Below are 16135 nucleotides of genomic sequence, written 5' to 3' on the forward strand. Positions count from 1 at the left end.
AGTTAGTATTCCTAGTTCAGTTTTGAGTCATAGTTAGAGTTTGATTTCTGTCCAGCCATAAGGCTATATATTGTAAGAGCTCTTGAGAGCCTCCCACGATTTAATGAATAAGAATTTTGCTTTGCAAATTGTCAATGTCCTGAGATAGGCTGTGAAGGTGAGATACCCAGGCTGAGAGCGTGAGATAGCCTTCACTGCCTCTCTCTCCATCGGTCTGCATTCAATTTTCAAGTCATTTCAATTCTGCCCTAGCCGATAGCTTGAAGATTCAATTCAACAACTGGGATTTCTGCTACTGTACTCAAGATAAGTTCAATCAACAAGTAAGTACAATACCCCAAACCCAAACCCTTCTTCTTCTAATCCTCTAAACCTAACCCTAACATTCCCCCACACCCGAACTTCATTCCCCATACCCTAATTCCTGTCCAGACCAATCCACTCATCAAAATCCCACCTTTCTAGATACAATCTTTCCCTCTCACTATAAAGGAAACTCGATTCTGGTCCTAGCCCTAAGTGACCACTTTAAACCCTAGATTCTCCTTCATTCCACTTTCCCAAAACCTAGAAACCCAAACATTAATTTAATATTCATCTTTGTTTACATACTCAACCTACATAAACATCTCAGGACCTTCACTGGAAGACTTCCCTTCACCAACTTAACCTAACCCTACCATCAAACGCTAGATCCCATCTAACCCTAACCCTAATTTCAGAATTTCATCTATTTTGACCTAGCCGATTCCTCCAACCCTTAGCAGATCCTGGTTATTAGTTCAAGTTGGTATCCTAGCCATCTCGAATTTATCCCAACTAAATGGGGTCGGCTACATAGATCCTTTCCCTCCAATCAGCTCTGTTCGAGTTCATATTTGATACAAGGCCTAAGCTATGCACGTCTTTCCTCACTTCTCCTAGAGTCATTTTTGTCTGCCTCTGGCTGTTTTAGCTCCTTTAATCTGAATCAAATCACTCCTCCGTACTTGAGCATCCAAAGGTCTCTGTTGAACATGGTCAGGCCACCCTCAAACGACTTTCTCATAGTTTATCATGTGCTGGAGCTACTCCCAAATCAGCTCTAATATGGTCATTCCTTACTTTACCCTTCCGAGTTTTGCCACACATCCATCTCAACATCCTTATCTTCTTAGTTTATTCTTCTCTTCTTATTGTACTTCTAAATTCTAGCTTTGCAGAATTGATTCCAGAACATCTACAGTATTGCCAGGTCAGCAGGCTAGTTTAACTCTGGTTTCAGTTCTGTATACATTCTTATATTCCAAAACAAATCCCAGCATATGTAAACCCACATACATGGGCTGTTTGCATCAATTTCAGAAAGAGAAAGAGAAGGGAGGGAATTGCCTGCTTCTGGCTAATTTCTGATCTAAGTTTTTTTTTTTGGTAATTTCCGATCTAAGTTTCAAAACCTTCTTTTCCTTTGTTTTACCATAATAAATAGCAAAAAGAGCCCAATTGATTTTCTTCAACAGCTTGCTAGCAGAGGAAGTAGTGGAAGATAGCACCCCTTGTACTGCAAGTGGAGACTGAACCCTTTCTATCCCTCCCTGATTTTCCCACATCATTGTTGAGCAGCCTTCCCAAGAAAACTATAATAAGCAGTTTAGTCCTAGTCACAATATTTCAAGGTTCGTAAACATAAATGTAATGCAACAAAATTACCATGGTCATCTAAAGCGATAATTAGGGATAAATCATCTGTTAGATTTGCTTCACCAACGTGCTGAAGAGGAGGACCCACAGGAATAATTGATCCACCTTGCAGATACAGTGTGGGTAAGTCCTGGATTATCAAGTCAAAAAAACAGTTAATAAATCAATTGCAACTCTGATGAACTCTTCCAAGTGAACAGGATGTGAGTAAAATAATTACCGGATGTGAGTCATTAAAATCGAAGCGTAACCAAATGCCTTTAGGCAACACTAGCGGTAATTGATCAGATCTCTTATCGGAAATAGTACTGATGAGTGATGACCATAACAGTAGGGGTATTAGTATTAAGTGTGACAAATCACAAATGCAATGATGAGCTTATTTAAGCTGCCATTAGATTTACTATAAATGCCACAGAACAAAAGACCACCCAAGGAATGCAGTGGGAAACAAATTCAAGCACAGAAAGAAGTGGTTGATTAAATTTAAAATCCTTTAATCAAAGTCCAGTTGGTTCTCAAAGACGGCAACCTCAAGACAATCCTTCTCCAAGGTGTTAATCTAAGCAACAAATAAAATTTTGAATGAGATCTAGAAAAAGAAAATTTTCATTTAAAATTTAGACCAAATGTTCTTTGTGCCGGGGGAGCAGGCTACGCCTAGACACATGGGAGGTGGGCGAAATGACCATCCTGCCCCCCTGAATGGCAGGAATACCCAGCCCATGTATCTGGGCGCAGGCTGCGCTGCGACCCAGAGAAACAAATAAAATTTCGAATGAGATCTAGAAAAAGAAAATTTTCATTTAAAATTTAGGCCAAAAGTTCTCTGTGCCTGGGGAGCAGGCTACGCCCAAACACATGGGAGGTGGGCGAAATGACCATCCTGCCCCCTGAATGGCAGGAATACCCAGCCCATGTATCTGAGCGCAGGCTGCGCTGCGGCCCAGAGAACATCAGTCCTAAAATGTATTAGGATTAGATTTCAAGAGCTTCAGCTAATATATTGGCACATCCAACAGTCTTCACACAGTGAATACTCATTATAATAAATATAGTACTCATATCCAGGATGTCAAACTGCCGCCCCCAAATGGTAAAGATAAACTCCCAAAGGAGAGAAAAGATGAGATTGATCCAACCAGTATATCAATTATTCAAAAACATGTGAATTACAAACTCAAATACGACATATTCATAAACCCAACAACACTAAGCAGACCTACTACTAATTTAAGAAAACAAAAATAACCTTACTTGTAATTAAACTGCAACACCAGAAATCCCATTACAAACTAACACCACTTCAGTAAATCAGTCACAAGTCTCCAGATAGAAATCGGAATCCTGGTCTCATTGGATAGGTAACTTCACAACATTTCAAACAGCACCAAAATCATATAAAAAGGATAAGTGATGTAGATCACAAGTCCATATGTACCTGCAGGAACAAACCCCAAAACCAGCCCACCAAGGTTGTGGATTTGACTGCGGCAGCCTGGTTTGATGATGTGGCAAGTTTTTGTTGGTTCGATGGAACATCACCTAAGGCAGCCCCAGCCCAAAGAGAAGAATGAAGAAAAAAAGACCAAGACAGACAAAAAAAAAAAAAAAAAGTGAAGTTACTGTTCACATGAACGGTACCCAAGTTACTGTTCACGTGAACAGTGATTGGGAGCTGATATGGACAGACTGGTGGAGATTGAATGCAACTTGAAGACTTTATTTAGCATATATTTTTATTAGGCTTAGTTTCTAATTCAGTCATTCATGTGTTTTTAATTTTATAGTTTCGTGCTTGGCGCGTTGGTCAAGTGCTCACTAGCTGAACGTGCTTGGTCATGGGTTCAAATCCTGAAAACAGCCTCTCTGGCAAAAGGGGTAAGGCTGCGTACATTTGACCCTCCCCTGCTAAATGCGGGAGCCTTGTGCACTGGGTACGGCAGCATGTTGGCTGAACTATAAAGCCTAGTTTCTATTTTCATTAAGTTCCTTTTTTTTTTAGAAGTTGCTATTTCTTTTAGGAGTTTCTATTTCTTAAGTTGCTATTTCTTTTAGGAGTTTCTATTTCTTAAGTGTCTAATTTGTAAGCTAACCTATTGCATTAAATAGGCAGCCCCTCTTGTAATAGAAACAGAACTGGAGAAAAGAATTTGTGGCCAAGTTTGCCATCGATTATGGGAGAAATTCCATGTTTCAACAACTGGGACAGCTGTGGGTGAGAGACCCAGGCTGAGAGAGCAATTCCCCTACCCCCTTCTCTTCTATCTTCTCTATATCCCTTTCTTCTTCTTCTTCATATGTAACAGAAAGGTAGTAATAAAAAAAAAAAAGAGTTGCAGTTTTAATTTGTTGTTTTCATTGTATCGATCCTGCAGCAATCGATTTCCACTGGTTTCCCTGGTTTGAGGTCGACTCTTACATTAGTAAGTTTTGACCTTGAAATGGTAAAGCCTACAAAAATTGACAAAACTGTTTCTGCTGCTACCATTTACTTTTCTTTCCGTTTTTAGCTTCGCAACTCTCCTTCGTTTAGGTCTAAACCTGCCACCTAGATCTGAGAAACATGCTGGTCTAGTTGGCTCTGGTTTATTTTTTTTTAGACCGAATATTACCTGGGACCCGGGCCAGCCCCTAGAATATCATTAAAATCAATCAATGAATAAAGAATACAAGGGGGGGGGACGTACCACCTAACCCCAACCCATAGGAGCACTCACCCTCATCTCAACTCTAGACCCAACCCATACAAATTTAAAATCTATTTTCTTAGAACTGGCAAACCAGCCCTGTCCTCTCGAAGAATACGCTGCAGATCACCCGGCAGCCGGCTGCCAACGTGGAAACTGATAGAGGAACCAGTATCACAGGCCAGGTTGGCCATCCAATCAGCTACCCTGTTACTCTCCCTATAAGCAAAGGTAACTAGTGCCCGAGTAGAACAAATTAAGGCCATGACTTACTGGAAACAATACTAACCCCTCCAGAGATTACCCCTCTTAAGACTTGTTGAGATGTGTTACCCGATATTATAAGGGTATTTTTGGTTTTTTATTTATGCTTTATTTATGTACTTTTGAACAAGGGTAGGATTGTAATTTGGGCTGTGACACTGTTCACGCGAACAGTGTCGTGAATAGTATCGTGAACAGTATTTCCCTTTGTAATCTCTTTTATTATTATTATTATAAATAGAAAGCTTGACTGATCTAATTGATCATTCAAGCCATTCACGAAATTCCTGTTTTGTTAACATGGCATCAGAGCCAAATACACTCTGATCTAGGTTTTCAAAACCCACCTCCCTCCCTTCGATTTTTTCTCCTTCCCTCCATCGAGCTTCTTCCCTTCTTCTTTCTTCCTTTCTTTTGGTTCTTCTTCTCCCATTAGGGCAGCACTACTGAGGTGATTGTAATGATCTAGCTGCTGCCCCAATATACCTCCTTTTTTATGCCTCTTTTTTTGGATCGAGTGGAGCTGAAGCACTGTCTGCAATTTGAAGATTCCTATTTTTTTGGAGATCAGGCCTCTACATCTGTTTCGGCTGCATCTTCTATTGTGGGATCTTTATTTGATATTGTTCTCAGCCCCTATTCACTTCATCAGATTGGTTGAAGACCCCGCCCCTTATCGATTCTCTCTTCTCGGGTTTTTTCAAAACCACGACATTATCGATCTTGGGGTTGGGCTGCTTGGTTCTGCTTGCATCTGATTGGCACCCTTGCTACCTTCATTTGACATCATTCCCAGCCTACATATCTGAGATTTTTTGCTCTAATACAGCCCTTTTCTATTGGGGGTCGATTCCAGAATTTTTTTGGATATTTTTTGCTGTTTGCTGCTTCATTGAAGATTGGTTACTTGCTGCAATGACTGGTTCAGATTCTTCTTCGGCCTCTTCTGGCATTGATGGCCAGCCCTAGACTGATTTTCTTCCCCTTGCTGCCCCAATCAAACTTGATGGCTCTAACTGCCTGAAGTGGTCTCGGTCTACCTATTTGACAATAGCTGGCCGTGGCCTCACTGGCCATCTTCTTGGGACAACAACTAAACCAGTGGAAGAGGGTTCTCAGCTCAACAAGTGGTTATCGAATGATGCGATGGTGATGTCCTACTTGATCCATTCTATGCAAAGGGATATCTCAGACAATTTTCTTCTACTGGACACTGCCCATACCATCTGGAATGGTGCCAAAGAGACTTATGGTCGCACGGGGAATGATGCACAGGTCTATGAGATTAGAAAGAAGGCTAACGCCACTACCCAACAGGAGCTCTTTGTCTCCAAATACTATGGTGCCCTCAAGAACATGTGGCAGCAATTGGATCATTACTCCGACTATCAGCCCTCTACTACTACTGATCTGACTGCCTATCGCAAACATGTTGACAAAATATGTGTCTATGATTTTTTGGCTGGACTAAATATGAAGTTTGATCTTATTCGGGTGCAAATACTTGGGCAGTCCCCTTTTCCATCCCTAGAGCAGGCCTTTGCCTTGGTTCATAATGAGGAATCTCGTCGGGCTGCTATTCTGCATTCCTCTACTGTTGATCGCTCCGCCTTGCAAGTTCCTTCCAGTACTCCTTCTCTTACCACTCGATGGTGGTACTCTGTCCCTAAAGGTCTGTCAAGTGTGAACAGCAACAGGCTCTATCATACCAAGGCTCAATGCTGGAAGCTCCATGGGAAGCCTGCTGATTTTGAGGAAAAGAAAGCCCGTGGGAAGTTTAAGCCCAAGGCTCATATGGCTGATTCTCCTACTACTACTGCTGCTGCCCCTTCATCTAACATTGGGCTTACTCAGGATGAGCTCCTAGCTTTTCGTCGCATGCTATAGGCCTCTTCCGCTGCCTCCACTACGGCATCTACACCTGTTGCCCCTCCTGGTTCTAATTTTGCCTCAGGTACTCCAGTAGGAGTCTGTGTGCATCGGCTGTATCCAGTCCTTGGATTATAGATTCCGGTGCCACTGACAACATGACTGGCTCCTCCCATGTATTTCATCTTTATTCTCCATCTTCTGGCAAAGACAGTGTTCGAGTAGCTAATGGTTCCCTTTCTCCTATTAATGGGAAGGGTTCCATACGCTGCTCACCTACCCTTTCAAATAAATCTGTTTTGCATGTTCCGTCCTTTTCTACCAACCTTCTCTCTATTAGTAGTCTAACTAGAGATCTGAACTGCAAACTGACTTTTTTCCCTTCTCATTGTGTCATACAGGATCTGGAGATGGGACGCACGATTGAGGGTGGTAAGATGTAGGGTGGTCTCTACTTACTTGACCCGGGTCAGCCTTCAACTTTGCATTCGGCTTCCTCTATAGCTCATCATTTACAGTCCACCTCGTCCCCTGACCTTCATCTCTGGCACTGCCGACTAGGTCATCCATCCCTTAGTACTTTGTCTCTTTTGTTTCCGAGCTTGATTAAGCATTGTAATAGGAATGAGTTTTTATGTGAGGCTTGTGTTTTGGCCAAACAGACTCGTTCCAGTTATTCTTCATTAAATAAAAGAAGTGAGTTTCCTTTTGCTTTGGTTCATTTTGATGTGTGGGGCCCTGCCCATTGTACTTCCCTTTCTGGTCATCGATGGTTTGTTTCGTTTATTGATTGTTATACTCGTGCCACTTGGGTGTACATGATGAGCCATAAAAGTGAGGTCTTCCGCTATTTTCAGTTATTTCATCGTATGGTTCAGACCCAATTCAATGCCACCTTGCGCATTTTACGCAGTGATAATGGCAGAGAGTACATGGAGGGTCGGTTCCAACTTTATTTGGCTGCACATGGTATTGTCCATCGGACCATTGTGTTGACACTTGCCGAATGGGGTTCTGAAAGGAAAAATAGACATCTCCTTGAGGTAGCCGGGCCATTATGTTTGCACGGCAGGTTCCTTCTCACTATTGGGGTGATGCCATTCTTACCGCTGCTTATCTCATCAACCGGGTGCCTACCCGTGTCCTTGATGGCCGTTCCCCCATTGATCTCCTCCAGGGTTCCTCCTCCTTTGTGGTTCCCCCCAAAGTTTTTGGTTAGGTTTGCTATGTCCGCAATCATCATCCTCATGGGAAATTTGATCCACGGAGCATTCGGTGTATTTTTCTGGGCTATTCTGCGACCCAGAAAGGATACAAGTGTTACCATCCACCTTCTCGTCGGACTTTTGTCTCCATGGATATTGTCTTCTATGAGTCCTTATCATATTATTCCCAGACACCTCTTCAGGGGGAGCAGGATCAGGGTTTTGAAGATGTGTCTGCCATTCTTCCGGCTTCTATTCAGGGGGAGCCCTCTGTAACTTCAGCTCCTATAGTGGCTCCTATTCAGGGGGAGCGTAGGCCAGTCAGTCAAATCCCTATTGATAAGGTATATACTCGGGAGCGCATAGGACAAGTTGAGACTACCACCACCACCATACCACCTCCACAATTGTCTGCACTTGATCCAGATCCGGACCCTACTACATCATCTGGTAAGGATCCTTCCCTTGACTTACCTATCGCTGTTCGTAAAGGCGTTAGGTCATGCACCCAACACCCCATCTCCAATGTTGTTTCCTATGATGCTTTATCTCCTTCCTATCGTGCATTTGTCTCTTCTCTTTCCTCTGTTTCTATTCCTTAGAAATGGCAGGAGGCGATTGCAGATCCAAAGTGGAAAGCAGGCATGATGGAAGAAATGACGGCCTTACTTAAAAATGATACATAAGAGCTAGTTGTTTTTCCTTCGGGTAAGAAACCAATCGGGTGCAAATGGGTATTTGTTGTCAAGCAGAAGCCAGATGGAACAGTGGATAGATATAAAGCCAGGCTTGTGGCCAGAGGCTTCTCTTAGACTTATGGGATCGACTACCAGGAGACATTTGCCCCTGTTGCGAAGTTGAACACTGTCCGGGTCTTACTGTCTTGTGCTATCAACTTTGGGTGGGACCTATAGCAGTTGGATGTAAAAAATGCATTTCTTCATGGGGAGCTGGAAGAGGAGGTTTATATGGATGTTCCTCCGGGTTTTTCCTCTGACAAGACCCATGGAAAGTTTGTAGGCTCAAAAGGGCACTCTATGGGTTGAAGCAATCTCCACGGGCATAGTTTGGTAGGTTTCATAAAGCCATGGTCTCTTGTGGATATAAGCGAGTCATGCTGATCACTCTGTTCATCAAGCGAAAGGGAGAAAAGGTCGCTCTTCTCATAGTTTATGTTGATGATATAGTTGTGACCGGTAATGATACAGATGAAGTTTCTCACCTAAGGCTTTCTTGGGACGGGAATTTGACATAAAAGATCTAGGACAACTAAGATATTTTCTTGGGATTGAAGTTGCCCGTTCTCCAAAGGCATCTTTCTCTCCAGGAGAAAGTATGTTCTAGATTTATTATCGAGACTGGTTTGCTTGGTTGTCATCCTTGTCATCCTTCATCTACATGATCCATGAGGCAAATTTAGGTCATTGGAGCGACCCCCATGATCAAGGGAGGAAATACTACTTGGCCAAGAAGTTTGTGAGTGGATCTAGATGGGATCGAACTCCATTACATAATAAATATGGATCAAATCCAAGAAGTACAATGTCTAAAAAGTTTCCTAAACAATGGGACTACATTCGACCTGATCACCCAGAAAACTTGAGGGTACGTCGGCATCTTGGTGAAATAAACATCAGGACTGAGTCATCAAATACAAAAAATAAAATAAAAATCATCCCATTCAACCAAGTTCAAAGTTCAATCACAGAATTTAAGGTTTAAAAAGAGCTCAATAGGCAAAAGAAAAAGCATAATGTAAATTCAAAAAACAAAAAGAACTACTCTTGGCAGTAAAACATCCCTAATAGCTCAAATCTTTCACTTTTTTTTTCAACTTTGCGATCCTTGCCTTGGAGAACAATTAGATCATTTTGTGCCTTCACCATCATCTTCTTCCACCTCCCTAGAACGCTTGGAACTTGAAAGAGCTGTAGTTTCCTTCGCTCACGTTAGTATCCTCCATCCGATCTTCTCTTTCTTCTTTCCTTGGGTCTTCTGAGTCTTCGTACTCGGAGTCTCCCTTCATCATCACGCGGCTCCCCGGTCTTCATATTGTCCCAGATCACCATAAACTGCCAATCCTTCCCACCAACTCCTTGTCCAAATGTTACCGGTGGATTAAGAATTCACCAAGTCTTGCCACATCTTGAGTCGATCTCGACCATTGGGTTATGACGACAAAGCCCCAACAAGCATAGTTATATCCGGAAAAGAATTCAGCAGGTGCATCAACAAGCCACCATAAACACCCCGACTTATGCTCATAAAAATACGAGAAGAGCATGCTCCCAAGAATCCCAATGGTAATACTCCATCACCACCGAATGGAACAATAATGCTTAATCTTGAAGTCTCCTCTGCCGCCTTACAAAGTGTGGCCTCTTCATAGTCAAACCTACCATTCAAATGGATTTAAGGATAGTACCAAATGTATGGAAAAAGAAAAGAAAATCACCGAAGAAGAAAAGAAAATGCGGCAAGCGAGGCTACTAGTAAAATCTTGGTATGAAGTTTGCTTCACTCAAGACAATCAACCCTCTCATCGTTTCCTACAAGACGGTAGGAATGATGTCGCTGCCTCCGTGGTTTTGTAGCAACTTCCATCAACGAAGCCCCGCGAGCACCAGGTGAAGAAGGAATTGAGTAATCACCACGATACAAAGGTCCTCTTCTTACCTCCATTAAACCATAGTCTCCCCTATGTTGACCCGCAAAGGAGGTGAATATTCACCAAAACATCAATAGATTGAACATGCCATAAAGTGGGGAAGATGTCCCTTCTCCAAACCAAGAAGGACATGATGTCTTTGGATGATCGTCCCTTCAGAGGGGGCGTATCCTAGCACCATGTTGAGGAGAAAGCATGTACAAAATTCTTCATAAATTGGACATACCTCAAGCCCATTTGTACCAAAGTGGAACACATGAGCTTCGGGATCAATAGCGAGAAACTCCTCGAGCAAGCCCCACGTAAGCGTTATGTTCTTCTTACCCATTAGAAGCTAGAGATGTACTCTCCCCCAAAACTTCACGATCATCTCTCAACATGGAATCCATCCAAGAACTCAACGCTGTCCATTAGTGAATAAAATAACAAAAACTGCAAAATAGACAACAGAGGAGAGGAACTATGAAACACCCTAAGAGCATGTCGAGCAGATAGAGTTTCTACACTCCCAAGTCTCTTAAAATAGCCCCGAGGATGAGCAAGGGCTCAAGAAGTGAAGAAATAAAAAATCACAAATAAGCTGGGCATTTCAAAGGAAGCAATCAGAATGAAAACAATGAGTCAGCAGTGAATATCCCCGATTGACGGTGAACTAATCGACAACGACACCTTTGTCGAAGAATCCAAGCCGATATCGATCCCAAGTGGTTCATTGTCTAATAATGTCCTTTTATTGTCTAAGTGTGGTTAAACAGTCGGTAAATGGCACTCGACATTCATAATTATACTCTCGATGTTGAAAGAAGAGCTTTCACTATTGATGGAGCGAGAATTCGATGTCAATCTTGTGTTTTACATCTTAGGTTGAGTGCGTACATTTCCGCTCACACGGTGGGTCCCACTGCCGTCCCAACACATCATCCTATATCATAGGGTCACGATGGACCATCTTGCATTACACTCACATTTATACATCCTATTTTGACCTATCCAACCCACACATTTGATCAAAAACCATAGAATGGATCAAATAAAATTGGATTAAAAATCATCAAAAATTCACGAGGACCCAAATGTACCCAAAACTTTTACTCATCCAGTACATCCTTCAAAAACAAAAACAAAGTGAGGACATAACTACTGGCCCCCCCATCAACATCATCTCCACCATCCTCATCCTCTCAGGACTCCTCCTCCTCATCATCCTCCTTTGTCCTCATCGTGCGTCATCGCTCTTGCTCCCCACTCTCTTCCAGCTTATCATCCACCCTCGCATCTGGTCATCCATGGGATCATCGATCCGGATGGCGGGGAGCCTCCTAGCACAAAACCTCTACGTTGGGGCAAGCGGGCAGCTTGAAGAGCCTCATCCCTTTCCTTCTAGAGCCGATTGGTAGTTGCCTTGTACCCCAAAATGTCACCCTCCTTGCATTACATTACAAGACATTAGCATTCATACATTTCCACCACACATACTAACCATGCGGGACATCAAAATAATGCAATGAACAATGTACCAACTAGAGGATCCTCTCGTTTCTGTGAGGCAGCCAAGCAGCTTCAAAGTTGTTGTTTGAGTTAAAATAAAAGCGCAAGCTTACGGGTCAATCATAGCTACGGGTCAAACACCCAGGAGATATACGCCACTCTATTTAACTAACTTAAAAGTAATGCAAAGTGAACCAAAAATTAATTAAAGCACTAAATAAACTAATGGCAATGAAACTAACGGATCCTAACTCACAAGCATCTAACCTATCAACTAACACAAATTGAAAGGAATAAAGGAATAAAAGAAACCTATCAAACTAATGCAAATTGAAGTAATAAAACACAGCCACACATCCATATAAACAAAATAACCACATAAAAGAAAAATAAAAGAAATAGAGGGAGAAGAAGAAGAAGAGAGAGAATGAGATAGAGGAGAGGGAGAATGAGGTTAAGGGTTTAGAGAATGAGGTACCTTGATGTGCTTGAACCGGATTGAACTTGCTTGTATGAATACTTGAATAAACTTACCATGGCTTCTTCTTCTAAATCTCCAAGTCTTGTCATCAACATAGGAACTTAGACTAGGAAGCTTTACACTAGAACTATTACAACCATATTGAAGACATTAAAGCATGAATTAAATCTATTACAACCATTAAACTAGACTTATGAAATCAAAACTAAGAACTAGAAAGAACTAATCTTATGAAATCAAAACTAAAAACTAGAAAGAACTAATCTTATGAAATCAAAATAAAAAACTAGAAAGCCAAAAATCACAATTTAGAAGGAAAAGAAGAGAAGAAATTTCACAAAATGAATGAATAATTTTTATAAGAGAGGTAGGGGGTATTTATAGGGGAAGGGGAGAAGAAATAAGAGAAGAGAGGAGAGGAGGAGGAGCTCCATGATTTTGGAGCTCGTGTCCTTCTAAAAATCATGGAGAGGAGAGAGAGTGTGAGAAGAGGATCCAAAAATAGGGAATATTCCCTTCTCCTTCCTCCTTTACAATGCCTTGGCTCCTAAGAAAAAGAAAAAAATAGAAAGAGGGGGAGAAGAGAATATTGTTTACATAAACCTTCTATTTCTAGAAAAGTAAATTTCTAATTCTAACTTGTGCTTCCTTTTCTTTGTAGACATCTTCTCCAAGCAATAAAATCAAAGTATCTTTGATTTTTCAACCTTCCATAGATGAAAAAATATCTTTCAAAATAAATCTATCCCAAGTGAAATTCCAGGAATGCCCTTGAAAAGTTGGAGGAGAGAGAGAGAGTGATGATTAGGATTATGATGATTAGGATTCCACTCAACCAAATAACAAAATCCCCAATGTGTCCTCTAAAAATCAGGGGGCATTAAATGCAGTGCAATAAAATCATTGATAGTAGTGGCCCTTCAAAATTATGGAATCTAGTGGTAGTGTGGGTCCCTCCATGTGGGTAGCAGTCCTTCTCTCTCTTCAAAAATACAAAATTACCAAAATGGCCCTGTACTTGCAGTAGATCTCCACCATTGCTTAGAAATATCTTCTATAATGTCAAAAATGTCCTTGGGAAGTGGTAGAATGACTATGGGCTTGCACTACGGCTCCTTTTTGACCCATTATCCTTTCTTAGGCTGAAAAGAATAATGAACTATATGGTGGGCTAAACAAATGCGTACTTGCGTTCCGTCACGTCCAACTTGCTCCAAATTTAGTCTTCTTTACAGTCATGGAAAGAAAAATGGCAACTTTACGTGTAACTTGGGACATGCAGCTCCCAATAGTCTAGAATAGCCCAAAATAGCCCAAAACTTGAAAAGTACAAGAAAGCACCAAAGTAACTCTGTCAATGTGGTAAAATGTATGCTATATGCCCTAAGATTTCACACATAAATGTGCTCATCACAGCTAACAACCATCCCCAATAGATCATCATATCTATAACCAAGGACCTACACCAACATTGATGGTTAGCTAATCACACAAGAAAGGAATTGCAAAGCATAGGTAGAGGTACTTACAAAGTCAAAGCCACAAGGAAAGCCACCAACGATAAAGAAGGTGAGGATAGGTACTTCCCACCTCGACATACGAAGGACCATCTAAAGCGTGAAGAAGGCATCCAACAACTTGTATTAACATGAGGGGTGCCGCGATGATCTACCCCTAATATCGCTTAGCAGGGGAACGTACTACCCCAGGAGAGACTTGAACGAGGTGGCCTCATGAACCGGGACACCCAAAGAAGAGTAGTTCTTACAAGATACTAGTGGTCTCCCCTAGCCTCGTAAGGCTCGATACCAGGTGGGGCCGAGCATACAAAGAGACAATTAGAAACCAAAATAGCAAATTGGGAAGAACGAAAGCAAAGGTATTCGAGACTTACTGCGGACCCAAAGGAGTGAATCAAACATACATCAGCTCCTTCGCCCTATAACCGCAGATTACTTCCCCACGAGTTAGGCTTAACGAAGGTCCGTGCATCAACACCCTTCATGAACTGGTTCATCTCCCTCTTAGAGAGTCTCTCTAGCTCAAGCATGAAGCGAGGAGGCTTTATAGGACTACAAGGCCTCTAAACACTCAGCCATTGCCTATAGGCCCGGGCCCCCAAATATAAGGCATACCCAGATGGCCTAGCAAAGACCATTCACCGTAGCACGAGCCTCCTAGTAGCCTCTAGTCGAGCTTGCACACCTAGCTTGAGAGACTCAAAAGGCTTACACACAACCTGCCAACACAAATAAATCTAAGTCAGAGTCAGATATCAAGGAAGTAAAACAACACAAACAAGATCAGAGGCACAGAGCAGGTTCATACCTCCTATGGGGAGAGTTGGTCCAACACCTCCATCACCACCGACACTGGTACCTTCCTCTCCTTAGGACGGGTATTATCAGACAACCACATCCCCGCCCTAAGAAAGAAGGAGTTATCTCAAGATACCAACCTGGGAGCCCGTACTCCCAAATGGTTATAGCACCAGCACTGCAATCAAGAAGCAGACATCAGTACAAGTAATACAAGAAAATATAATACAAAGCATAAGGAAGGAATACCATATTACCTCTGGTATAAACCAAGTGTCATCAACCCAGTTGAATTTCTTCACCTTCAACAGATCCTTGAGGTACCACACTATAAAGATGTGGATCCTCATACCGCTGGTGCAAAACAAAGTGTTCCCCAGGAAGTAGAGGATGAAGCACCTCGCCTATTGGTCTAGCTTCTCGATATCAGATGAGTCGATTACTGTCATCTTGTCCCACTCTCGATGGAACCATTGCTCCGCAACGTTAGACTCAGAAGGAAGCAACCCAAGAAGCCTCTTCAGCTCCTCATCATCGTTCTCCCACACCTTAGGGCACCCTATCACCGCCTCACCTCCAAAAGAAAGGCCTATGTACAAGAAAAGCAGAGGGGTGTGATTATCATCTAGCCCAAAGGCAGATGAAAAGTATAAGTAGTGGGCCACCACCTCTTAGCCAGGGCCTATACCTAGGACGTATTGAAGGACCTAGTCTGGAGAAGAGCTAGATCCTCGAAGCTGGCTGCCACGACTCGCTGTCAAACAGCCCCCACATAGTTGGCTACACCAGCTCAGAGTAGTGGAGCATGACCCATACTTATTATAGGCCATGGGTTCCTGCACATCAAAACAATACAGCAATACCATAATCAGTTCAAAATCCCTGATGGGTCAAACTAAGCAGCTGTTTTAAAATAGATCAATCCATATAATAAACCCTAAGACTGAAACATCAAGGAGCATCAAAGGCAACCAATCCCCAATAAACCTAGTCCCAAATGAGGTCAATCATAAGCTATATGGAGTTAATAATGGCCACACAATTTAGGCATCACACAGAGAACTACACAACACAACAGAGCCTAAGAGAATTAACAGAGATTAACACATGGCATTACAAGCAAAAATTCCAATTCAAAGTAAGCAACATGACATCCCAAATCCAAAAAAATGAATTCAAAGGCTTACCTTGGGCGCCTTCCAGGAGTTGCTATAGATATGGGATGGTGTATCCTTGAGCAACTGGCCCTCGTACCATGAAGCCCTTGAAGACTCTTCACAATCAGTCAACACATCCTCATCCGGATTGACCTCCGGACAATGAGCTGAATCACCTCCTTCCTGAATCACGATGCTAGAGCTTTGTCGTCTCACTCATACATAATGGAGAAACAAAGGAAAATCAAAATAACAAGAAAAACTCAAAAATTGAAGATCTCTTTTAAAATTCCACTCGGATAGGAATGAAGAGCA

General features: G+C 42.2%; 1 protein-coding gene across 1 annotated transcript in view; it reads right to left on the minus strand.

Annotated features, from left to right (window-relative positions):
* LOC122644863 overlaps window positions 1-4636 on the minus strand; it is a 34008-nt gene extending 29372 nt beyond the window's left edge. The window contains exons 1-3 of the mRNA XM_043838238.1: window positions 4465-4636; window positions 1901-2058; window positions 1690-1810 (exon numbers count right to left, since the gene is read on the minus strand). Of these exons, the coding sequence (XP_043694173.1) occupies window positions 1690-1810; window positions 1901-2058; window positions 4465-4636 (451 nt within the window). The remainder of the gene's footprint in view (window positions 1-1689; window positions 1811-1900; window positions 2059-4464) is intronic.
* Between the last annotated feature and the right edge of the window lie 11499 nt (window positions 4637-16135).

Source organism: Telopea speciosissima, chromosome 11, assembly GCF_018873765.1.
Source record: "Telopea speciosissima isolate NSW1024214 ecotype Mountain lineage chromosome 11, Tspe_v1, whole genome shotgun sequence".
Taxonomy (NCBI): Eukaryota; Viridiplantae; Streptophyta; class Magnoliopsida; order Proteales; family Proteaceae; genus Telopea; species Telopea speciosissima.